The sequence below is a fragment of the Limulus polyphemus genome, unplaced genomic scaffold (genome assembly GCF_000517525.1).
Source record: "Limulus polyphemus unplaced genomic scaffold, Limulus_polyphemus-2.1.2 Scaffold5700, whole genome shotgun sequence".
Taxonomy (NCBI): Eukaryota; Metazoa; Arthropoda; class Merostomata; order Xiphosura; family Limulidae; genus Limulus; species Limulus polyphemus.
The window spans coordinates 25,473-53,368 of NW_013671310.1; the positions used below are offsets into that span (position 1 = coordinate 25,473).

Here is a 27,896-nt window from a genome sequence, read left to right on the forward strand (position 1 = left end):
CTGATCCTAACAAGGTGCAAGCAGTGCGTGATTGGCCAATACCAGACAATGTGGGAGAGTTAAGAAACTTCTTGGGACTCTGTAACTATTACCGGAAGTTTGTAAAGGGCTTTGCAACAATAGCTGCTCCACTACATGATTTAAACAAAAAAAAGACCAGAAGTTCGAATGGACAGTTTCTTGCCAGCATGCTTTCAAAACATTGAAAGAAAAATTGGCCTCAGGTCCACTTTTAAAGCTACCCCATCTCTCACTGCCATACATACTGGATTGTGATGCTAGTAATGTTGGAATTGAAAGAGTGTTGTCTCAGAAAGTGGGCAAAAACGAAAATGTGGTGGCCTTCTTCAGTAGGGTCCTAAGTAGACCAGAAAGGAACTTCTGTGTAACACAGAGGGAACTCCTTGCTATAGTAAAGAGTCTGACATATTTCCATTCTTACCTCTATGGGACCAGGTTTACCATCAGGACAGACCATGCTGCATTATGCTGGTTAAGATCATTAAAGAACCCAGAGGGACAACTGGCACGTTGGATCAGATAGATAAACTAGTATAATTATGATATTGAATACAGGGAAGGAAAATCTCATGGAAATGCCGATGGACTGAGCCGAAGACCCTGCAAAAATGACTGCAGACATTGCTGCAAAAGAGAGGTTGTGCTAACCAGATGTGATCAAGTTGAAGTCAAAGTGACTGAAGGAGTTGATGATGGTGAAGTGGAACCAAGTATAGATATTAAAGCATAACAGGAGAAAGACCAAGATTTGAAGCCAATAATTGATTTTCTGAAAGCAAGTGTTTTGCACTCTGCTTGGGAGAAAGTGTTTAGCTTAAGCTTTGTGACAAAGAACTATTGGGCACAATGGGACCAGTTGAAGCTTGAAGATGGTATTCTTGTCCGGAGATGGGAAACTGCAAATGGTAAAGTGACAACCTGGCAAACAGTTATACCGAGAAAGTTACGGGAAGTTGTGCTTCATCAATCCCATGATAGTTTAACAAGAGGACATCTCAGAGTTAAGAAGACATTGAGTCGCCTGCGACACAGATTTTTCTGGATTGGTATGAGGCAGATGTGGAAGAACGGTGCAGGACCTGCAGTACATGTTGTGCTAAAAGGGGACCCAAGCATAAGGGACATGCTCCAAAGAAGTTACATCAAGTTGGCATACCAATGGAAAGAGTAACTGTTGAAATTGCTGGTCCTTTGTCCCAAACTCATGCTGGAAACAAGTACATTTGTGTGGTGATGGATTATTTCACTAAGTGGCCTGAGGCATATGCAATACCAAATCAGGAAGCTACAATTGTAGCTTCGGCTATTAGTGATTTCTTCTTCAGATTTGGTATGCCATACGAACTACATTCAGATCAAGGCTGTAACTTTGAATCAGCTATGTTCCATGAATGCTGCAAGTTGTTTGGCATATGAAAGACCAGAACAACCCCAATTCACCCAAAGTCTGATGGGATGGTAGAAATATACAATTGGACACTGGGACAGGAATTGGCAAAGTTTTGTAATAGCCACCAAGATGACTGGGATGTCTTACTCCCTCTACTGTCAATGGCCTATAGAACAGCAGAGCATGAAGCCACTGGATACACTCCAGCAAAACTGATGTTTGGTCGGGAACTTCGGTTGCCAGTGAATCTGATAACAGGACGCCCACCTTACGAAGAGTTGCCTGAAAATGTGTCAGTGTTCGTGAAAGTGTTATCTGAAAGGATGTATGATATTCACCATCAAGTGCGTTCAAACTTGAAAACGTCTGCTGATTCCATGAAGCTATGTTATGATAAGAGATCTGCTGAAGACAGCTTTGTACCAGGAGACAAGGTGTGGTTGTATAATCCCAGGAGGGCCCATATGACATAGTGGATCGTCTCTCAGACGTGACTTTTCGAATAAAATGTGGTCGGTGAGGTAAGCTGAAGGTGGTGCATGCCAACAGGTTTTGGCATTATCATAGTCCAGGACATTTTAGTTGGAACGAAGTGAACAACGAAACAAATGATGCTGCTGAAGACGTGTCACCTGAAAAAGCCACTGTCGAAGAAGAAACTCTACCCAGTTTTGAGAATGGAAATGGTGAAGTCCTTGATGAAGTTACTACCACTGATGTGACTGTTACTGATAATAGGACATTTCCTGATGGAGCAGATGAACCCCACGTGAAGCAGAAGCCAACGAGACAGAGACCAGTACGGAAGAAGATACGTCCCGTAAAATTAAGAGACTTTGTTGAATTTTAATTTTGTGTTTGTAAATTCAGTACATTTAATTAAGTTATTGTTAATTATCTATTGGTTTAATGTAAGTGGTTATTGTTCGGGATGAACAATGCTAAGGAAGAGGCAGTGTTATGACAGCAGAAGTCATGCGACGCTGGGAACATGTGCGCTGGAGTTTCTAGAAGGATTGTGACTTATAGGGCAACCTCACAAATGTCCCAGCGTTTGCTAGATGCCCTCTTTTTTAGTATATAAGTCGGACATAAATTGAAGAGAAATAATTGATAATTGAGTCAAGCGAGTAGTAGGCACCACAAGTAAAGTATGTGAATTGCTGTGATTTATAGCGTATGTTATAAGGATTTTAATTTTAAAGTTACTGTGGAAATTCTGTGTATTACAAAGTTGTATCGAGAAAGAATAAACTAGTTTTAATTAAGAAAGGACTAAGAAAATTAATTTAAGGAAATTAATAAACGAGCAGAGATGTAATAATATATTAAGTTTGATGATAACTTAAAATAAACTCTTGGGTTTTTGTAGCTGTATTGAGGATGTTGAAGTACTACGGAATGGCTTGAATCTATTGTTAGTAGGATGGAATTTTTCAAATGACTTTTAATTTGAAAGTGCAAGGTAATGCAGTTGGGTTATCAGAGAGTGTGAGCAAGCATTCTATACATGGGGATGGCACAGATGCCTGTATCAAAGCAATACAAAAGTCATCAAAAGCTAGATATGAAGAGCTACCAAGCACAGTCACTTTATCTGTGGTGTATATTCTGCTTTTCAGCTATTGAGAGCTTCCTAAAGTGAAAAACTGGCGAATAGCCAAAACCAAGTTTTCTTATTCATGTTCATCATCTTTCTTCAACCGGCCTGGTGCTTTCATTGTTCTAGCAGTTACTTAATTTTATCATCATTTGATAGAGCAGAACAGTATTCACAATCTTTGACTACCAATTTTATTATTATTCAATGCAAAATTAAAAAAAACGAATCATAATTCCAGTGTAAATGATGTTATTATGGCTTGAAGCTAGCTTCCTTACAGAAATATGGCGTTCCTTTAAAAAGCTTAAGTACAGGGTGAAACAGGAATTACTAGCCAATAATGACTGTAACATGTAGAATACCCAATGCTTTGTATACTATATAATTGTTGTCTTTATGAAGCTAACCCCTATATTATTTATGAAGGAGTAAAAAAAATCAGTATGCATGGGTCATCAGAAGCTAGATATGAAAAGCTACTTGGCATAGTCGCTCTACCTTTGGTTTATATGCCACTTTTAAAGCTATACAGAGCATCCCAAAGTCAAACACTGGCAAACGGCCAAAACTGAGATTTGTTATTTTCATTCACCATCTTTCTTCAACAGGCCTAGTGTCTACCTAGTTCTTAGCAGTAACTATAATTTTATCATCATTTGATAGAGCAAAACAGCCTTCACCATCTTTTATTACCTATTGTATTATTAATCTTTTCATAACCTAGTAACAAAAAAAGTAAACAAATAAGTATAGGGAAAAAAATCATTAAATAAAAAAGGTATGTAGGCCTGGTTACTGATCTTGAAAAAAGACAAAAACAAAATAGGGATAGAAGTGGTTGTATCACATGGTTGGCTAATGATCATATAGTGGGCTAGGCTGTCTTGACTTTACATGGAGAATAAAAACCCTACATAGCTTTTTTATTTAAGGATAATTCTTTTTCCTGATACTTGTGGTAATATGAATTGATAACTCTGACATCAAATACATAATACCATGTTGAATGACACCATGTAAAAAAGTTGTGGCATGCACACTTTGACACCCACCTATGCACGTAGGGTTAATTAAATTGTTGATGCAGCTCAATAAAATTAATAAACTAGCTACCCACTATGATAATTCAACATATTAATATGTAGAATCAGTGAGAATTTGCCCAACTTTCTTAATGAGCTCAATTAAAAAAATATACCCCAATTGCTCAAGGTTTTGCTGGATACATTCACTGAAGAACTGGTAATCCAGGTCATGTATTATCATACTGACAAAGGACCAATATCATTAAAAATTAAACATCTTCATGCATAAATTAAAAACTCACAGTATTAGGTATGGACATTCAACATGAAATGCAATAACTATCATAATTTCATATCTAGGTAGATAGGCAGCCATACATAACTTTTTTATTTAACAATAATTTCTTTCCTAATACTAATTAAAATTTGGATCACATGTTTAACATACCATATTTTTTGGAATATAAGACGAACCGGTGTATAAGACACACCCTTATTTTGAAGACGAAGTTTTGGGGCAAAAAAGCTACAGTCGCATTTGAAGGATTTTTATTGAACAAAAATTCAATTTGATACTTTAAAAATCAGTATATATTGTTCTAAACACAAAAGAGCTTAAAACATCAAAATAAGAAAATACTGTAAATCAGAAAAAGGTTTACTGTTATTTAGTTTGGTTCAAAACCTTCATTGCTTTCACTGTATTTTTTTTTTTTATTATTTAGGGGGCATTTTAAATAGTTATGTTTTTAAAAGAAAAAACTATAATTGTTATAAATAACACATTCAATTGAACTAAGCTATGCATGGCTATTTAAATATATTTACACATGGCTTGTGTATATCATATATATACATATATATATTATTCATACCTTCGGTGTATAGGACACAAGCAGATTTTGACATCAAATTTTGGGGTAAAAAAGTGCATCTTATACACAGAAAAATACGGTAGATAGGAATCCACTCAGTAATGTGACTAAAGAAAAAAGATCTTGGTGCAATGGTGGATTGGTAACTTAGTAAAGTTAGTAGAATTTTATGTAATTATACACATTGATTACAGTTTGAAAATGAAAGAGTATTACTCTATACAAGTAACTAGATAGGCCTCACTTGAAATACTGTGCACAGTTTTGGTCTCCTTATCTAAGAAAAAATATTGGTTTATTGGAAAGCATTCAAAGGAAGGCTACTAGGAGAATTCTTGGAATGTAAAGGTTATATTAGAGGAATAGGCTAAATTATTTTCTCTTGAGAAAAGAAGTGTAAGAAGTGATCTCATTCATGTTTATAAGATTGACTGGAGTATTTATAATAAAAAAAAATTGATTTCTTTAAGATTTGGAAAAGACAGGGTAGTCTCCATTTAAGACAGTTTTGTTTTTCTAACAGGGTGACTTGTTGGAAATGAGCATCTTTGGGCAGTAGTGGAAGCCAGTGCTTTACAGGAATTTAAGAGAAAGTCAATGATTCCCTGAAAAAAAAAATGGGTTGGTTGAAATTTTACTTTTCTGAAGGGTAGATTTGCAAAGACAGCCTTAAAGGACCAAATGGTCCCTTGTCCATGTGTTATATTAATAGAATGCTTATCAGGCTTATATAACTGTTATCATGTTTATCTTTCATATAGTAAAATCAAGATGAAAATTATTGAACTTGCAGTTTCAGGTTATCATGTATTACATAATGCATCAAATAATTCTTTCATGAGAATAAATGTAAACATAAAAATACTGAAAAAAAAATTATACAACAGAACATTAGCTAAACAATCTTGAATACCTGAATCAAGGCCCATCTAATTTTTCGACACATCAGAGAAAACAAGTCATAAACTCTTAAGCCTCTCTTCGTGAATTAACTCGCTGGTGGATCAATGGTAAGTTTGATTCTTCATGATGAACAGAGTTCAGATAGTCCATTGTATAGCAATGTGCTAAAACAAACAAAACTCATAAAGTACTTAAATGAAGAACCCTTCTCATTACTGTATGTGTCTCTCTTTTCTTTCCAATATGTACATATCATTCATGTAATATGAAAACCAAAACTGAACAAAGTACTCCAAACAAAACCTTGTTAGTTTTTTCTGAAAAGGGCACAATAAACTTGTTCTTAAACATAAAACTTCTATAAAGAGAACAAAGAACCTTAGGTGCTACTATAGCATGTGGTCTACAAAGATATTTACACTATAGCATGCAGTCTACACAGATACTATCATCATCACCATTTTAATGATTCACTAAAACATAATTTCTTGCTAAATAATTTATATCTATCCACATTTTTGTTCAGCAAATAATAATAATTTAATAAGTTGTGTGTTCCAAAAGAGTACCTAAAATTTAGGTTATAATTGTGCTAGTTTTGATTGTTGGAATTTCATTCCGATTATATCTGCCCCAAAAACGTTAGGTAATGGTATTTTGTACTTTTTAGTTTAAGAACGTTATTTATAATAAATGGTACCAATTGCAAATGAACAAAAGTTAAAACTGTGATGATAATAGTATTTGTGTAGACTGCATGCTATAGTATAAATATCTGTTTCGACCACATACTATAGTAGCACTGAACCTTATTTGTTGTAAGTTTTTATCAGTAATAAATCCTTTTCTTTCTTTTCCTCAACATAAATGCTTTTTGGATTTCTTTTCTTTTAGCTCTAAACTTTAGTACTCTTCATTTTACAAGTGAATTTTATGTTTTTGTAACAGGGGTGTGAAATTCATATAGACCAACACTGAGGACAACATGGTTTGTTTAAGGAAGAAGTTTTTCATTATACCGTGTCCATTGGACAAGTAGTTTCTTTTGTTTTTCAAATCATTCATTCTGCTTCTGTATTCCAGAAGAACGCACTATCCAATAGTTGCTGAAAATTCTGAACTGTGGTAGTCATGACCATGAACATTGAAAAATGCATTCCTCTAAACCTCAAACCAAAACTATTTATATATGTATATAAAAATATCTTTATATCCATTTTATTCACAAACCCTAGGTCACACACGGACTAACAAACTTACTTAAATTAATGCAACAGTATTATTTATTGTATTGCTTTTGTCTACAGCAGGAGCCCATTAATGTTTGACTACATTGTATTAATTGTATTCACTGTTAAATAAAAGCAGAATCCTAAAAACTATAATTAAAGAAAAGAATAATAAAACATATCAGTAAACAGTTGGTGTTAAACTTAAAAAATAATGTTGTGTCATTAAGTCTTACCCTAAAAAATTTGATTTTTAAATGACTTAAATTAAATTGACAATAATTACAATTTACTTGCTTAATGAGGTTCACACAATGTAGTGAATAATAGTCATTGTTGATGAAAATTAATGATATATTAGTGCCTAGACTCCTACTGTATCTGATGTATATCAGATGTAGTGTGATTGACATAACTAATATTATCTTCTTTAGTTTCATTCATGGGTTCTAGAATTATATTCTACACTTTTGTATGTGTTTTTGTGGGATGGGGAAGGAGCAAGTAGATTTTGATGAAAGACAAGTACATTTTTCTAGAATTTTGTCTCTAGGACAAGGATTTTCTTAGAAACATTTCCAAGCCCCTGATAAGCTAGGCATTTCTCACTTATTAGAAGTTTAACATCTTTATTCAGTTATTCATGAAAAGGTTTTTTTGCATGTGGTAGAAGAAATGCATCCCTTTTAATTCTTAATTACACCAACAAGAGCATCCCACATTTCGTCAACCTTCTTACCAATTTTATAAATCACCCAATCTTTCACTTTCAAAATATTTTGTAGTTTTTGAACGTCAGAACTTCTAAAATCAGAGGTTAAGTTTTATTCATTGTACAACTGGTTTAATGAAATATCAAATATAATGATGTATTCACTAGCACCTTGTACAGTTGAATTCTTAACTGTATCATCTTCGGTACTAAGAACAAGATTTAAACTGAGCTTTTTGTTTACAGGATCTTTCACATTCTGAGAGAAAAAACAGTTTCCCACAATCTTAAAAAATTCTTTAGCCTCGTGCTGTACAATGAGGACAGACAAACCCAGTAAATTTCATTAAAATTACTGTCTTGCATAATAGTAATAATTTTATTTCTATTGATAGCACAACTAATCTGTTCATATATATTTCTTTCATTGTTAACAACTTTATCAGATTGCCTGTAGAATATGCCATTTTGAGAAACCTCAACTCAAAGACTTGACATGTTTAATGTTTTCAATCTCAGTAATATCACTTCTCTCATTAATTTTTGGCTTATTACTAACAAATAATATTATTGTTCTTCCCATTCTATTAACCAGAGTACTTTTAGAATAACATTTTCATAATCTTCATTTAACCAAGATATAACAGCATGAATAAGGTTTGAAGTTCTTGCCATCAGAGCTTTCAAGTTCATGCAACATATTGCAATAGGATAAAAAAGAAGCTAACTTATATTTTCAATTTGTGTATCTATACCGTCAATTAATTCATTCCCTTTATATCCTCAAAATTCATTAAACAGTCCCTCAAAGTCCAAGAAATTCCTTCACCATTATCTAAACTTAGTTTAAACAATATGTAATAAAGTTGTTTAATTCTTCAAACACTATTTCTCAACCTGCTTACCAACATGTATTATATCTCATACCATTAAGTCTGTTCCACGGATCTAGCCACTTGTTGACCCAGCTACATTCTTAATAATCTCATTTAACACTTGCACTCTGGTTAAAATTTCTTGTTTGCACTTAACATTTGTGGGAATTTCTGAATGAGCTGTCTAACACTTTCCATTTTTAAAACTGGAGAAGCTTTTCACTTCTGGTTATAGCTCTTTAATCCACCATCACTGATGTCATTACTTCCACTGTGCCTTACAAATGGTGAATCTTCCATAATTCTTGCCACTAACTTTTCTTTATAACATCCTGAGTTAAGCACTAGATTAGTTGTAATCTTACTCTATTCTGAATTACAGATTAATACAAAGATGTCTTATCCCTTCTCACCTTTATCTAAACTTTCCAATATGTTTCAAATAGGTACTTGTGTTTCCTTACCTCTAAGACACTCTCAATTTCATATCTTAATAAATTGAACATTTTAACATAATCTTTAGATAACAAAGGACAATTCAGAAATGCACAACAAAAAGCTGTTATGTACACTGCCATGTGAATTCCTGCACATGTCACAAGCCTTGAACAAAGCTCACACCCCTACATATGCCAACATTTATTACATCAGCCTGTGGTGTAATCATCATAAGATGATAGTCCTCCACCACTTGAGAAAGAGAAAATGACAGCATCAGGTGTGTGTCTGCACTCACACCTGATTGGTGCCTGCTGTCTTTAGTCATGGTAACCCATTGTACTGTCTAAATGTGTGATTGTGCCTTTGTGCTGATAACACAATTCAAGCACTTTTCCAGTGCAGTCTACAGCAGAGGGTGTGGCAAACCAAAGAATGCATTAGGCCTTTACATCATAGGTTATATTTTCAATTTTACCTTTAGTGAAAAAAAAAATCCAATATAATTGCTAATGAGCCAGATAATATAATTAATCAGTTATAAAATGTGACTAATCGTCCTGCAATCTAGATATATATGTACATTAATATAAATTTAAAACTTTTAAAGTACATGTAAGAAGGCTATTTTAACCTTGTACAATACTGATAAAATCTCATTTCTGTGATCAAATTTAAGACAGTTGCCCTTCCATAAGTAAACAAAAAATCACTTACAGTAATGTCACATACATTCACAAAAAAAAAAATTACTAACAAGGTTATATCAAATGTTTGATCAACATCAGGTACTTTATTAAGATCATTACCATGACATCGTTGACACAATATTGTGGATTCCCTCATGCCTCATCATATGACTTGGGCCTATACCTTGGAAATACTATAAAATTCTGATCAACATTACATGATAAAAAAAATTGATAGAAATGTTCTATTTTGTTTTGACAGTTTTACCATAAACAAGCCAGCTCGGGTAAAATAGTGGAAAACCTCCCTCAATAACACTACAGCAAAATATAACACAATAACTTGCTGAATGTTGTGTACTGAGTGTTTGAAGAAATTACTTCTTTACTATCATAAGCAGTACACTGACATGAGTACATTATGCCTACTGCACCTAGTCAGTAAGGCTTTGTTTATGTCTGAAAAAATGTGGAAAAAACTTGTTTTACTTGTCTATATTTTCGTCAGTGTTGCATTCATTCCTTCGGTGTCACTATTGTAACACAAACAGATTACTACAGTAGGAATTATTTTGTGCCAAAACAAACTTAACTTTCTGTTACTTAAAAAGTGGCACAGTGGCTCATAGAATGGCTCTGAGTTTTTTGGTTGTTTTTTTTCATGTACAAATTTTTATCTTATAGCTCTGTTACCTCTTTACTGATTCAAGATCTAATTACAGTTTTGGACTCATAGTCTCATAGATTAATTTACTCTAATTCTGCCTAAAATAATTTCAATTTGAGGGTAGGCTGGTAGAAATCCTGATGAGTAACAAATTGCTTCCCTGTTATATAATTATGAAGTTGTGGAATGGTTTCCTTGAATATTTGGTGTGTACTTTTAATGTATTCCAAAGGATTATATTATAATAATTGATTTGGTTACTTTATGGCCATAATAGCATTTTTTCACTGTGTTTATTCTTATATCAATAAATGTAATGATGTGATTGCCATTCTTTGATACTAAATTTTTATTTCATTTCTTGTACATATACCCTGGAGTTAAAAGGTAAAATCAAAGAGTGTAAACGTTTGATCAATTCTTGTACATCTATAGCTATTGGCTGAAGAGCAGTGCGAGCTGCAAAAGTGCTTCAACCAACTAAAGATATTAAAAAATACAGTATTTTGAACCTGGTAGTTCTTTTAATATTTTTGATATATATATATCAAAAATATATATAGATATTAACATAACATAACGTTTTGGGACAACATTGGACCTATTGGTCCATCTTGGCTATTCCATCCTCTAAACTAAATTAAAATAAAAAAATACAAAAAATATCTTAAAACCAGCCATTATCATTCATAAACGTATCAAGTTTTTCTTAAACTCATTTAAATTTACTGCCTATACAACATCCGAAAACAACATATTCTAAAGGCCAACCACCCTGTTAGAAAAATAAAACTGTCTTAGCTGTAGGTGATTCCTACCTTGCCAAAATTTATACTAGTCCTACTATTCTCACTGTTGAATATGAAAAAAGATTATACTTATAATTCAAATTATGATAACCCACATGCATTATCTTGCATTTATTATAATTAAAACCCATCTGCCATTTATTTTCCAACTCACTAAATGATCTAAATCCTTTTGTAAATCATCAGCATCCTCTTCACAGTTAGCAACACCCAAGACCTAGATCATCTACAAATTTAAGTAATTTATTGACTATCCCTTCATCTATATCATTGATGTAAATCAAAAAGAACAAAAGTCTTAAGACTGAGCCCTGAGGTACCCCACTCGTAACATTAATCCAGTTTGACTGAACTCCACTTGTAACAACCCTCTGCTCTCTTCCATCCAACCACTCTTTTATCCAATTTGCTAACTTATCCCCCACACCTATGGAACTAATTTTTTTACAAGCCTTTTATGTGGCACCTTGTCAAATGATTTTTGAAAATCCAGATACACCAAATCTACACCCTTACCCTCATCTACATAAGCAGTTGCCTTTTCAAAGAATGTCAAAAGATTTGTAAGGCAAGATTTTCCCTTAATGAAACCATATTGATTATCCAATAAAATTCTAAACTTTGTTAAATGACTTTGCAAAGCATCTTTTATCAGACTTTCCAAAACTTTTCCCACAACTGATGTAAGAATAATGGGTTTATAATTACTGGGACAATTTTTATGACCCACCTTGAAAAGAGGAATTACATTAGCTAACTTCCATTTCTCTGGTATCTGCCCACTGTTCAAGGACTAACAAAAAATAGTAGTAAGTGACTCACATATCCAATCTTTTACCTCCTTCAACACTATTGGGGAAATATTATCTGGCCCGGGAGCCTTAAATTGTTGAAATTATCACTTGTTTAGGAAGTTATGTTTGTACTTATTTATAGCAATATCTACCAATATAAATAAAGAACAACACTTGCATGGAAACTTATCATTAATAAAGAATTATTTGTTTTCTTTCTTCAGGTAAAAGTGGAGAGGATATATATGTAATAGCTAAATATGATTACCAAGCACAGGCTAGCCAGGAACTAGACATCCGAAAAAGTGAAAGGCTACTTTTAGTAGATGATAGCAAACACTGGTGGAAAGTGTCAAATTGTAAAAATCAGTCTGGATTTGTCCCTTCAAATTTTGTTAAGCGAGAAAAAACTTCCATATTTGATAGCTTTCGCAAAAAAGTCAAAAGAAAAAGTGAATCCAAAATGTCTCCTACTGCTTCACCTTTAACTACTAAAGATATTGACATTAGTGCCTCATCTACTGACAGTTCCTCCTCTAAGAACAAAGTTATGGTAACTACAACAGCTTTAACAAAATACAGTTATACAGCACTACAATCAGATGAAATTTCTTTAGTGAAAGGCACACGAGTGATTGTTATGGAAAAGTCTAATGATGGCTGGTGGAAAGGTGAGTATGAAGGTTGTGTTGGCTGGTTTCCTTCCAACTATGTTCTGGAAGAACTTGATGACTTAAATGATGTTAGCCACAACTATACTCCTGCAGGATCAGCTACAGGAACATTAAAAGATACAGAATGTTTAGATATAGTTTTAGCTATGTATTCATATTCTGCACAGAATGAAGAAGAAATGTCGTTTCATAAAGGTGAACATCTTGAGATAATTGATCGACCAGCTAATGATCCTGGTTGGTGGAGGGCTCGTAATCAAGCTGGGGAAGTTGGGTTAGTACCGAAGAACTATGTTAAAGTAATCACAATGAGACAAGGTAGTTGGGCTTTGGATTCTACGGGCTCTTCCTCTTCTATGGGCAGAGCAGTTGGTGGTCCTACACCAGTTTTCTCAGACTTGAGTCGTATTCAAACAGAAATATCTAACATGAGTGTGACATCTTCAAGTGGATCACCAATAGCAAAGGCCAGAAACAGGGGTCCTTTACCAGTTCCTGTTTTAAGACAGGATTTGCTAGCTAAGCAGTGGTATTTTGGGAATGTTACCAGAAGCCAGTGTGATCAGATGCTTAGTGAATTTGGACAAGATGGAGACTTTCTAATTAGGGACAGTGAAACAAATGTAAGTTTTGGTGTGTATGCTATGAGTTATATAATTTTATATATATATATATATAGTAATTTTGATCCCCACATTATATATATTTCTAACTTATTGTCTTCTTAATTTCTTTGAATTATTATATTTTGAATGTGTAACAAGAAAAGCTTGGCTAATATACATGCAGTTAGAAATTAAGGAAGAGTTTTGAAAAACTAAAATGTAAACACAACATACACTGGATTCACTTTTTCTCTCCCAGAACTCCAACTTCCAGCAAATATGTTTTGAAGTATGTTACATAATCAGTGTTGATCCTAAGTTTTGGGACCTTAGAACCCTTGTATTTAAATTAAGGGAGCACCCTTGAGACATATTGTTTTACATACTAAAAGTATTACTGAGGAGGAACAATTATATTTAACTGATGGAACAGGACTGTGTTAGCACTGTGTTGCTAGTTGCTTTAATATTAAACAAGTTATTCTTACAATTCTACAACACCTTTTGTTTCCAAAGTGAAATCTTGAGACATCTGCATGGATGTGGCACATCATACATATGTAAGCTAGCTGTGCTCAATCCAGAATGTTATGGGTGGGAAATCACCAGTGCATTGATATTAACTTCATAAGTGATTTGGAGGTTTGTTTGGGTTAGAATATATTAGTACATAGAGCTGGGCAATTGACTTGGTTAACCAATTATCTATAAGCATTGATTACATCAATTAGTATCACATAATATACTCAGTTAATCAAAATTTTGATTAAATCAATTAATGCCAAAAAAATATTCAACTGATGTTTCCAATTATTCCAACTATCCAGGTCAGACTTCCAAGCCAAAAGAAATGTTGGATTAAGTTCACAACTAGCATCTCTTCTACCACCAGTTCCAAAGACACATGGGACAAGATTCGGAAGGTCAATGGGAGGTATGCTTCCCATCCCCTTTCCATCTTTAATAATGGCCAAGAAGTTGCTGATGTACAGAACATTGCTGATACTCTGGGCGAGAGTATTTCTCACCTCTCCAACACTTCTGTTTCTTTCCCCACCTTCTTGGCCATCAAGTCTCATGCAGAGCGATCACCTCTTTCCTTAATAATAATAATAATTGTCCCCTTACACTGGTGGAACTCAAGCTTTCTCCTGCCTCTTTTGCTCTTCTTCTGGTTGTCTTTAACCAGATTTGGCAGGAGAACATTTTTCCTGATGCTTGGCGCAAGACTATTGTCCTACCTTTTTCTAAGTCTGGGAAGGATCCCAAGATTCCTTCTAATTATCATCCAATTGTTTTGACTAGCTGTCTGTGTAAGGTCTTAGAGAAGATGGTTAATGCTCATCTTGTTTGGTTCCTTGAATAAAACAACCTCCTCTCTCTCACCCAGTGTGGGTTCTGTCAGCAGTGCTTCACCGTGGACCACCTGATTCAACTTGAAACCTCCATCAGCAAAGCCTTTCTCAAGAGAGAACATATTGTTTGTGTCTTCTTTGATCTTGAGAAGGCTAACATCACTACACGGAGGTACGGCATTTTGTGGGACCTCCATTCATATGGGTTGTGTGGCCATTTGCCCATTTTTATTTGTAATTATTTACACAACAGGTGATTCCAAGTCTGTGTTGGTTCGACCCTTTCCCATTATTTCACACAGGAACTTGTATTCCCTCAGGGCTGTGTCTTGAGTGTCACACTTTTCTGAATCAAGATCAATGCTATCACTAAACAACTTCCTCCTATGGTTGCAAATGGCCTTTATGTTGACAACTTCCATATTTATTGTCAGTTGTCAAACAGGAGGTTTATTGAGCATCAGCTTCAAACTGCCCTCAATTTCTTTTTGAAGTGGACTATAGCAAATGGTTTTACTTTTTCTTTCTCCAAAACAGTTTGTATGCACTTTTGCTACCAATGAGGTTTACACCCTGATCCTGAGCTCCATCTCAGTGATGTGGTTCTTTCTGTGGTTCCTGAGGCAAAGTTCTTGGGGCTTTTAGTTTACCGTAAGCTTACTTTTATTTCTCACAACAAGCAGCTACATGTCAAGTGCACAAGGGCACTGAACATCCTCCGTGCCTTCTCTTCCACCTCTTGGGGATCAGATCAGTGTTCCGTGCTCAAGACCTATCATGCCCTCATTAGATCCAAACTGGACTATGGGTCTATGGTTCTGCCAGGGCCTCTGCCTTGAAGATGTTGGACCCCATTCACCCTCTGGGGCTTTGGCATAACATGAGGGCTTTCCACACTTCTCCAGTCCAGAGTTTGTACACTAAGTCCCATGAACCTCCTCTTAACCCATTCATTTGCAATTTTCTTTTCAGTATGGTACTAAACTTTTATCCCTACTACAGCATCCCACCTAGGGTTTTGGCTTCCTCAGTGGGCTATGTTCTTTCAGATTAGATGGTCTGCCATTCTTCCTTTTGGCCTTTGTATCCAGGTGCAGCTAGCTGAATTGGGTCTATCATTGGATGATGTTGCTGTCTTCATTGGTCAGCCCATCCTGCTATGGCATATTACCATCCCACCTATGGCCTTTCTTTAAGTCATTTGAGGAAGGTGGATACTCCCGATTGGAAGTACCATCTTCTCTTTGCCAAACATCTTTCGAAACACTCATCTATTCCTGTTTATACAGATGGTTTGTAATCAGGTGACTCTGTAGGCTCTGCCATGGTTTGTTGTAGCTTGATGGTTGCTCACAGGATCCCCCTATACAGTTTCTGTTTTACTGCTGAGTTGTATGCCACTCCTCTTGCCCTGGATCACATAGAAGCTATGCAGTACACTGATTGTACGATTTACACTGACTCTCTTAGCTCTCTACTGGCCCTGGAATTGCTTAACGTTAGTTCTCACCCTGTTCTTGTTGATATTCAACAATGACTGGCCCTTACTATCTCTATCTTTCATTATTATCCAGTTTTTCTGGATATCTCGCCATGTAGGTATACGCAGGAATGAGTTCGCTGACACTGCAGCTAAGTCCATCTGCTCTGGTGCTGTCACAGCCATGCCTGTCCCATATATGGGCTACAGTCCTGTATTCAAGGCTCCGCTTCATGCCAGTTAGCAGTCAACTTGGAATGAGCAAGGTCATAACAATCCTTTCCAGATCAAACCTTCTGTTGCTCTTTGGCCATCTTGTTTCTGCAAGGATCGTAAGGAGGAAGTTTTCCTGGCTAGGCTACACATTGGTCACAATTTTAACTCATCATTTTCTTTTATCTGGGACTGATTCACTAATATGTGGCACTGAAGTCACAATAGCCCACGTTTTACTGTCATGCTGTCGTTATGACTGTGAGTGGCAGCACCATTTTAGTCATGTATTTTCTATGGGTTTACCCCTGAAGTTAGACAGTGTCATTGGCAATGGTGACACTGTCCAACTTCATTGTGTTTTTAAAAATTTTGAGCCATTGGCCTTTTTAATTCTATTTGAGTCTTTTATCCAAATTTAGGACATTGTTTAGTTTTTAACTCAATTTATTTTTACATTTTATAGAATTTTACTGGTTGTTTGGTGCAGATAGCCTAATTGCTTTGCACCAAAAAATGCCAAACGACCAAATAACCAATCCCTCCTTTCTCCTGTTCTCACAAACCTTTAAGGCCTTCTTTGTCCATTAAATCATTAATTTTGTCTCTCTTATCAACTGGAACATTTGTGTGGCTCTTTGAGCTTTTACATGTCCTCTTTAGACAGCTGGCATCCTGCTTCTTCTATCCTTGTCTCTCAAACCATTTTTTCTCCTTGCTTGTAAGTGTTGCCTTTCAAACATTTACACCTTGGACATCTCCTTTAGTTATCAAAGGGACCAACTGATGCTATTTATAGACTGCTTCTTTCTTTTGAAGGTCTGGTCTTCCTGGGAGGGTGATTGGATGTTTCCTCCCATCTCTCTCCACTCTATTTCTTCATTGTGTAATTGCTCCGATCCTGATTGTATTATGTATCCTTTATGGGCTCTGCATTGCTATTTTGCTTGGACTGTCCTTTTCATGGAAACCATCTCCATTTCCTATTGTTGTCATGGCAGACCTCCTCCTCTTTGGATTTGTTACATTCCACTTTAGCTGGTTGGGTTTGCCAGCTCATCTATTTTGTATATTCTTCTTTGGGTGAATCTGATTTGTGTATCCTCCCACCAGATTTGGTATATCACAGTCTCTCTTACCTCTTTTCATCACTGGCCTTTGAAGGAGATCTTACAGGCTGATACATGGACTTGACTTAACACATTCATCTCACATTACTTGCATCATTGAGTGGTTTAATGTGCCTCTTGTTTTCATCTTCCTTCATTTGCCATTCTCCAGTTCATCCAGAGCCTCTAGTGTGAAGAGTTTTGCCTGTTGTGTATTTTAGTCATCTCTGTCATTCATGCATTTCATGACACCCAATGTGTGCATCATGATTTTTGTACATGTTCCAACTAATTGCAACTTCCTCAACTAAAAAAAGAATAAAAAGTAAATAAAAACATAAATTGCACAAGAGAAGGAAAGACTCACCATATCAAATGTTACATAAGGAAGAACACCTTATGCTTAATGCCATCAGAACCTGCTTAGAGTCTGTGTTGCTTCATAGGGAATACTTACCCAAAAGCTGCATCACTGTTGCTTTTTCAGAAAAGATCTCATCTTTGTAATTGAACAGTACCAACCCCTCCACCATTTTCAATGTAGAATTCCAGCTCTTAATGTTGCAGAGAAGTAGGCGGTATTTCTGAAGTTAACATTTCAGAAGTGTATTTCAGATAGATACTATTTTCCCACCATTCCTTCTCACTTCCAATACATTTTCTTTGCTTCACTGGGATTACTGCACATGTAGGTTGTGTCTCCCTCCTATTGGTGAAGGGCTACAGCATTCTGACTGGGCAAAGTGAAATTAATAGTCATGTTTATTACTTAAAATATACAAGACAGAAAGACTTATTTTGTGCAATATAGACCTGCTTCTAGGAATTAGCATCTGATAGAACAAAATAGCAGGTGTACCACCGTGTCCACAAAGTACTGTTTTCATGAGGACGCACACACAGATGCACACACACTTACTGCAGAATTCTTGTGATACTACCCTCTAACTATAACATCTGATGTGTATATCTAATATACACAAGTTTTGCTTTTCGGCTGTTTCTGTGAATCCTTTATATCCCCATACATTTGCATTGTAAAACTTGTAGATGTGTGTATGTCAAAGGTTTAATTTAACTTGAGAAAAATTATCAATATAGATTTGTATTTGAAAGCACCCAAGAGCAAATTAGTACTTATATTTTGATTTACCTACAATGTAACCCAATAACCTGAATGCTTTTGAAAGCTAAAAATTTTCTTCTTCATGGCAGACAAAAATATATCCAAATAAAGTACCTTTGATAAAGACAGGGAGAGTTAGGAAACAGTTTACAAGTTGTTTTTTGGGTTTATATAAACTTTATTTGTACAGATAAAATATACATCCACTTTTAAGAAAATACATTGTATACATATATACATTTTTTCTTTTTCAAAATTTTTAGTAGTATATTTTAAACAAAGGAACTTTGCAGTCTGGACAGTTTTAAAGTGTGTACATCTAATTAAACTTTCCTGCTTAGACAGTGTTATGTAGACACTGACTAGCCACCTTATTAGGATCCCCATTTAATACTTAATAGGACAACCTTTCATCGGAATTGGTTTCAGTGTGGCATACATTGTAACCCAATTCATCAAGGAGTATTATCTGTAATAGATTCACAGATGTTGGTAGGAGATTACTTTGGTAGAAAGCTCAAGTCATTCTAAAGATTCTCATTTGGATTGAAATCTAGTATTTATGCAAGCAAAAAAGATGACTACAGCTACTGACTAGTTGAACAATGGATTATTACACTTATCAACTTGGAAAACTTGTATGTCAGGGTAAAAATACAGCATTATGATGTGAATATGATCAGCAAGAATGTTCAATAAATTTTTAATATACTTGCATTTTTTAAAGGGGAAATAAGGAATAGGTCCTTTCTATGAGAACATAACTCAAACCATTGCACTACAACCTGTAGCTTCTACTGTTGGAAAAACAAAAGCAAAATCAAATACATCATTTGATTTTTTTTTTTTCCATATTGCTACTCTAAAATTACTGCAAAAAAAGTGTAAAATGCAACTCATCAGACCACGTCATGCTTCCAGCCATTTCCTATCTATAATTTGTATTTTAAGCACCACTGGAACTGTTCTTTCCTGTTTTTATTCGAGAAAAGAAGTTTTCTAGCTGGTTACCTTCCATATGACAGTTTTTCTAATTGTCTTTAGCACATTGTAGTTCCAGGTGTAGTTAGATCTTGAAGAAATTGGTCACTTAATACTTAGTGTGATGTCTGTTGCACGTCACAAGCCTCTCCTATTCATATTCTCACTGTTCAGTCAACAAGGATAAATAGTCAGTCAGAGAACAGTCTTTGATGATATCTTCATACTAGATGCCAAGATTATGTCCATATGAATGATGGAGAGGTCATTATTCTTAACCATGATTTTACAGATATCAGTGATATGACATTTCTGTGTTTGTTGGATTTAAGCAGCTACCTGACACGTCACATGATCAGTATATCTTGCATATAAATACAGAATGTTCTACAAATGTATGGGGTTTAAATAAAGTGGCCAGTACCATATGTGTACATATATTTTATCAGAGATGTGAGTATTGTTAGAATTTTACACATTCTAAAGTTTGTACATCTTGAGTTTATAAGAAATGTAAAGTTATTATTTTTGTATTAATGATCTTGTTTTAACGTAGTCTACTGAATTTGTCAGTATTGCTATTACAAATGTTTTCCTGAAGTTTCAGAATTGTAGAATTTTTTTCATATAAATTAGTTATAATTTTGTCTTTATTTTTTTATACATATATGTAGTAATTTAATGTGTTAATTTAATATCTAGACTATATATATATTATGTGTGTGTGTATAAATATAGTTGCAAGTCAGATAAATATGATGATTCAATGTAAACGTAATACCATATTCACTCATATTTTCTCTGTTTAATACAGATTGGAAACTTCTCAGTGTCATTAAAAGCACCAAACAAGAACAAACACTTCAGGGTACACGTACAAGAAGGAATTTATTGTGTTGGCCAGCGAACTTTTATATCTCTTGATGATCTTGTTGAACACTACAAAAGGGCTCCAATATACACTAATGTTCATGGAAGCAAACTGTATCTGGTCAAACCTTTAAAGAAACTCTGAGGATTAAATGTGATTTGCAATGTTTACTCTGTATTTGCATGTGGTGTTCTAACCACATACCCACAGTGATTTACCATCACAATCTGCTGCAGAAGAGAGGAACCTAAGTTGAAGTTAGATCTTTTCCTCTCTTCTTCTGTTCAGCACCTAGTCTATTACTTCTAAACATAAGACAAATTTTGCTTAGTTTAGGAAGATGCCAGAGTGATGTTTGCAGTTTCACACTTATTTTATATAATATTCAGAGACAACAAGTTCATTTTCAATGTTACACAGTTTATGGGCAACCAAGCACAAGAGCTGATGGCACATTAATTTTCTTAATGGTCTCTTAAAGCTAATTAAAATTGCACATTATTCTTTCTTTTAAATAATACATCTCTAATTCATTGTACAGGTTTTATTTGGATTACCTCAGTGCAAACTTTTTGTTAATATTTAACAGAAATTTAAAATGTTGAAAACTAACCAAACTAATTTTTTTACTCTATTAAGCATCATTAATCCGTTTTAAAAGTTTAATAACAATGCATACTTAAAGAAAGTATGATTATTGTCCTGTATTATTTAAGTAGACTTTATAGAATTCCTTTTTTTGTAATTAACCTATCTAATTGTTTTATATAGCTACTTTTCACAAACAAATTTTAAGTAGTTATATGGCTTATTTTATAAATCTATATTGTAGGTTTTTGTTGTTTTTCAGTTTAATTTACAAAATGTTTGACTACTAACCCTGTAGATAATAATAAAGCTATTTTGTAGTAGCTGGTTGTTAGAATTGTTAAAAAAAAGGAATTTATGTATGTTTACAAAGCCAACATTTCTGAAGAGTGATTTTATAAAATGTATACCTTTTGACTAGTTTTGTGAAGCACTGAAGCTAACCTTTTTTGTGTAGTTTGCTGGTGCTTTTAAATTCAGTTTTTTTTCCTTTAATTCTCTAATTCTAAAAATTGGGCCAAATGTGGCCTAGTGGCTAGTGTGCTGGATTGTGTATCTGAGTTTCCATGGTTCATACCCCTTACTGCTGGGAAAAAATTACACTCCACACTTTGGATATTTTGTAAGAGTATTGATCAAATCCCACTATTCAAATAGAGTAACTTAAGAGCTGGAGGTGATAATGTTAACTAGCTGCCCTCCCTCTAGTCTATCACTTTAAAATTAGAGGTGACTAGAATAGCTCTGCATACAAACAACATTTCAGAAAATTAATTGCACCTTCTTTTTTTTTTTAAGTTGCACTTATAAAATGAAATTTTAAAGTGTGTAAAACATCTATTTGATTTAAGATGCAGCTTCATGTTATAATGGACATTTTTTATATATAGTTTATTTATTACACTGTCTTTTATATTGAAACTTGTTTTTAAGGTGTGTTTTGTTATCTTTCTTTTTTTAAGCACTTTTGTACTAATACTACTTATTGCATATTTAAGTCTCTCAATCATTTGAAACAGTTTTATTCCTTCTTGCATCAGGTGCTGTTTTAAACTAAACTGAAAAATGTTTTGTGTGTGTAATATATTCATGTCATCTAGTGATGACATGCTTTCCATTTAAAACACAGTAACATTTTGTAGACGTTAATTGATCCAAGTGTTGGGAATGTCTTGATTGATTATTTCCCAAATATGTAAATTTACAAAACTTACTCCAGTGCTTCGCATAACTTACAGGCAGTACAAGCAGATGAACTGAAGTGTACTGTTAGATGTAGTCTGTATTTTGTAGCAGTAATTAAAGGAGAAACTTTATTGTTTTTTCTGGTATTTCCACAGGAAAAGCATGTATAAAATCCATTAAATGTTGTGTTATCAGAAAGATATATCTTAAAAGCTGAATCTCTGTGTAGAAGAATAACTAGTTTATCTCACCATTTTCTCTTACCCAGGGTTCCTAGCAGTCCTTAAAAAGACTTAAATTCACAGGTTTTGGCTTTTGAGGTCTTAAAAAGGGATTGAATATAATTTATGTGGGTATTGATGTTGTATCTTTTTCATAACTTTGGTTTGTTCCATATTACATCTATGCTTAATAGCATTATAGTACTTTGCATTCATTCCATCTAAGCCTACACGAAACTGGGAGCATTAAATTGAGTTTGCCATGCGTTTGTTCTGTCTAGGCCTATTACCTGGACCAGGAGCACAAAATCGAGTTTGACTTGTTTTAATAGACATGCACAGTGCTGCTAATGCAAATGGCAGGACTAGGCCTACTGTGGTTATGGTCCATTTGCATTAAGCTTAACCAAAATCATGGTAAATTGTATGTTCAATGATAAGTGGCTGGAGACAGTCAATACAACTATTGGTTGGTCTGACATGGCAAGTACAAAGCCTATTGCAAGGTGTGCTCAAAGGCATTCCAACTTGGAACAATGGGCATTTAGGCTGTTCACTCATACAGTGAAAGTGTAAAACACACAATTAATTTATCTACTTCTCAATGTATGTGTACAAATGTGATTACAAAGTACATGCCAAATAGCAGTTACATCTATGCCTAACTGTCTACAGGTCTTAAATTTAGTTAACAAATAGTTCTAGGAACCCTTTTCCCTTTCACTTTTTTATAGGGCAGCTTATTAATTTAAGAATAAATTTATCTAAAAGGGAGATTTAAATTCGGAAATACCAGCAGTATTTAGATATAAATGTTTGAATGTTATATATTTATGAAATAGTGTCTGTGAAAAAAGAAAGGTGTCAGAAATCCTTTCAATGTAATTTAAATGTTTTCTGGAAGACCTGTGTTGAAAAATTTTTTTAAGCTGATTTGGTAAAACATTTGTTACATATAGGAGAGATTGCTTCAACAAAAAAAATTAAAATTTTTAGAACGTAATATTTTGGACAACAAGAATTTAGGTATTATATACTTATCATGTATAGTTAATTAAGATATGTGCATGAATAATATTTAAATAGTTTTGGCAAAGGCTAGTACGAATTCCACAGATTCCAAAGTTACTTTGAAAACTTATAGATAAAGTATGCTATTGAGTGCCAAATAAACTTACTTCATGCTCATTAATGCATTATAACATTTTTGTGTCTTATTATTTTTAAAGTCTTTCTGTTTCATCTTTGATATCATTCAGCGGGATGTTTTCAACTTCATATTTGTCACAGGTGATAAGCATGCTTGACTCTCTGGTATAAATCTCCACCTGTGCATGTATTATGAGAATTTAAAAATAATATTCCAATAGATTGTAAATACATTTGTGTGTTTACTTCATAGAGTTCATTTTTACAGTAACAAGAAAATGAAATGAAATTATATGACCAAAATATGTGATAAGCGTATTAAAAATTCATAACATTCACCAACATCATTTGTGTGTGTAAAATTCACAATAACAATAGAAGAACAGTAGGTGTGCATAGTTTGGCCAATTTTTATTTCAACTGGCATTTGAAATATTTTCTGCGTTGTACAAAATACTTTTATTGTGCTCTTCTTAAGATCTGCATTAAATTGCACCAATGACAAACTAATTTCTCTTGCATAAAAAAATGAATGAAATAAATCTGTCTCCAGAATCTTGTCAAACTTCTCTACATTTTTCATTATGTTCAGTAGGTAAAAAGGATGCTTTTCTCTGTATATTTTTGATGAAAAAGTGGTGAATACATTTAGTTCAATAACATTCAATTGTTTAGAAATACTTAACAATTACCTCTGGAGTTTTATGGAAAAAAATTAATTTATGTATTAATTTAAATCTAAATTTTGATATGCTTATCAAACTTAAAACTAAATTTTCATTATCAAAATAGAGCTTTGTTTACACAGTTGTCAAAGCTATTCTGAGAAATACCAAACATTAGGTAAAGGTGGAAAATGCAACTCATATTAACTTTGATGTACTGTAATGTGTCAACTTTACATGGTTTTTGGAGGCATATTAGACTTAAAGTTTCAGGTTATGTTACTTTCTAAAATATGGTGTTAGTAACTAACTGTGACTGGAGAGTTTACTGATAAACATAGTATAAATTGTGAAGTTTTTATCGTCATATACATCTCAGTTTAAAAATGAACTTGTATCAGATTGAATCACTATTAAGAATGAAGGATATGTACTTTAAAAGTGAAGCCCTGTATTGTAGCTTTAAAATGGGTGGGATAGTTTGAATCAAAATTCTGAAGTTCTTTTTTTGGAAAAGTTATTTACTTTTAATATCAATCTTTATTACACATACAAAGTATATATATAAAAAGATTTTTGGACAACTTAAACTATTTTATATGTTTTAACAAAATTTATAGAAATCATTAATATGTATCTGAAAGTAAGTTAATCATAAAAGTATCAATGACAAACATGATGTTAATTTTCCATCAAGAGCATGTAAGGTTTATATCTCAAAATTAAGTCTGTGAGTACTATTTTATGGCCTTGAAAAAGTACTATTTCATTAAATAAAAGATAATCAGAGTATTTTACACTATTACAAATTTGGTACGGTAATTCAACAAAAACAATTACAGTATAGTATTTTCCTTTGACCAAGTTGATTGTAGGAATGCCAGTATTGATACGTTTTTTTTTTACCATCTCCCTCTCAATCTATATCTTGAGGTTCAAAGAAGCTGCCTATGATACTCATATCCAGATGATGGTATTCTTCTGTCATGTCATCTTTGGACTGCCTATCGTCCTTTCACTGTGGTTGTGTTTGAAAGACCTCTAGCTTGTGTTATGTTGCCAAACCACTTCATGTTTTGCTGTAACTAAAAGATGCTCATTTTAGCTGATGATTGCTGTTATTCCTACTCATATGGAGTCATCGTTCCTGTGAATGGTATATTGTGATACAGATATTCTCAGAGTTATTTTCAGGTGCTGATGATGGGAGATTGATGGTGAATATTTAAATTTCTGAAAACCAATTCTGAAAAGTTTCAGAGTTTCTAAAATCTAGCATTTTAAATTTGTAACGCAGCAAAAAACTTTTTTTTTATAATGTTAACAGAAGTTAATTTTTGGTTTTCATGTCAGTTATATACTTTGACCTGTAGATAGTGCTGTTTACTAACTGCCTTCCCTCTATTCTAGCAGCTCAAAATTAGGGACAGCTAATATAATATGTAGTTTTGTGCAAATATCTGCAATAAGGAAACAAACTTTAGTGATGCATGTTCAATTCTCTGTTCTCTTTGGTAGCATCAAGAAGTCAATATGTATCAAAAAATATATGTATTCATTTTCACATTTATTACTAATTATTGTTTCATTTAGTATACAAGCAAATGTGCTACAATAGTCTAAAAAATAAGGTTGCTGTGTATGGTAATGTTTCATGATCTAATACCTTAATGCTGGAAAGGATGATTGTTTGTGTAGTCTGCAATGATTATAATTCAAGTGTAAATATCTTTGTTTGTTTGTTTTTCATAAGTAATCACAACTAAATGCAGGAAAATGCATACTAGGAACTCATGTAAAGATTTTTAACTGAATTATTATGAAATATTACATATATTATGTATTCTATTTTTTTACTATGTTAATTATTGCTAGAATGATTTGATGGAGTACACTTGAAGAGTTTTATGGACAACTTGTCTGAAGAACTTAAATGAAGGACAGTGTTTCAGTGTATTTATATCAGATTCATATAAGTGCATAAAATATCAGTTATCTCTCACCCAAGTCCTCTGGGCAGGTTGTCCATAAAACCTTTCATGAAATATTTTTTTCATGCATTGTGATTGCCTATGATCATGTATCTTTCCATAATTTATTTTATTCAATTTTGTTTGGGTGTCTATTGCTAGTTGCAGTACCTTCATTTAGTGCTACCAGTGTTTTTTCTGAAATCTATTTTTATGTGCATCATTTTAATCAACTATTCACTTAGTACATTTACAAAACAAATTTCCATATTACTTTACTACAATCTATGTTTTTATTAGATGTATTTTCAGGAAGTAATAGTAGTGTTTAATATTGTTTTTAATCTCATTATGAGATCCATGTTTGTTTATTCTTATAAAAATTTTATTTGACAAATTTTTTTGCTGCTGCTTAATAGGTTGCAGCTATTTATCTTCATAGCTGTTATGTGAAGATAAATAAAATTTTCTATATTTTAGAAAGAGTGTGATGCTAAATATAGTAAAATGTGAAGCAAGTTGTGTTACGTTTTTTTATCATTATACATCTTGTATTTTTATATAGGGTATTGTGTTAAGAGTTGGTTTATAAAACCCTGGTATTATGCAGAAAGCCTTTTAGGGAGATATCTAGAACAATGGATATGTAGTTGAAATTTTGTCATGAATTCTTTATTTCTTTAGTGATACTCGGCATAGTATTCCAAGAAAGAAAAATTTGTTTGTTTTTATAATTCATACATTTTTATAAAGCAACATTGTTAGGATTTCTTCAGAAATATCATATAAATGTTATAGACTGTCTTATATAAAGAAACACTATCTTGATACTTTTCAAACATGAAGTATTTTCTTTGATAAATGTATTAATTGAGTGGCTGTTTGTTCATGCTCATGATGTGTTGTGCACTACTATAGCAGTTACAATTCTAGCACATTTCATGTTTGTATAGTATCATTAAGGATTATGAGTCCCTGTTATGTTTCATTTTACATATTAAATAGTTTAAGAAACTATTAGTTTTTTTACATATAATTACTGTATTAGTAGTTTCGTATGGTGTTTCTCACACCTCCAAGTTCTTTTGGAAGTAAGTATCCAGGAGTAGGATCAACGTCCTAGTCTGGACACCGGGTGGGCATGTTTCGGTGCGACGGGGATTCGAACCCGCGACCCGCAGATTGTGAGTCGAGTGCCTTAAATACCTGGCCATGCCGGGCTACATTACTGTATTAATGCTATTTGAGATGTTGACTAGTAACTTCTACATTACATGTATTATGGCACTTCTCAACAAAATTGAACAATAACTTTTATAACTATTTCAGTTAATATTTAATACATATAGAGAATCTGTAACTCATAAAAACATTGTGATGAAATTATCTGTAGGTAATATTTAAGTCTTTTATTAGTTAAAATGGTAGGAAAAGAATCATATTTACATTGGCATTTTCCAAAATCAAGCAGGAACAAAAATAAACAGCCTATTTTTCACTGTAATATTTCATAAAAAATAATGTTTGAGGATGGCTTGAATGGGTAATGAAGAAAAACTTTTAATATTAGTTTAACATAACAGCAAGTGTACAACGTTTTGACAAGCTTTGTCATCATCAGGTACAAGTAGTTTAGACTGACACAGATATATATATATATATATATATATATAT

The 27,896-nt window shown here is 33.5% G+C and overlaps 1 protein-coding gene across 2 annotated transcripts in view; it reads left to right on the forward strand.

Moving 5' to 3' along the window:
- Positions 1–27,896, forward strand: part of LOC106472882 (cytoplasmic protein NCK2-like) — a 33,980-nt gene that overhangs the window by 2,995 nt on the left and 3,089 nt on the right. The window contains exons 2-4 of one of the 2 annotated variants that reach the window (XM_022401427.1): positions 5,438–5,535; positions 12,255–13,327; positions 20,388–21,088. In XM_022401427.1, the coding sequence (XP_022257135.1) occupies positions 5,532–5,535; positions 12,255–13,327; positions 20,388–20,588 (1,278 nt within the window). In that variant the 5' untranslated portion in view covers positions 5,438–5,531 and the 3' untranslated portion in view covers positions 20,589–21,088. Of the gene's footprint in view, positions 1–5,437; positions 5,536–12,254; positions 13,328–20,387; positions 21,089–27,896 lie in introns of those variants that run through there. The other variant, XM_022401428.1, reaches the window with a different exon arrangement.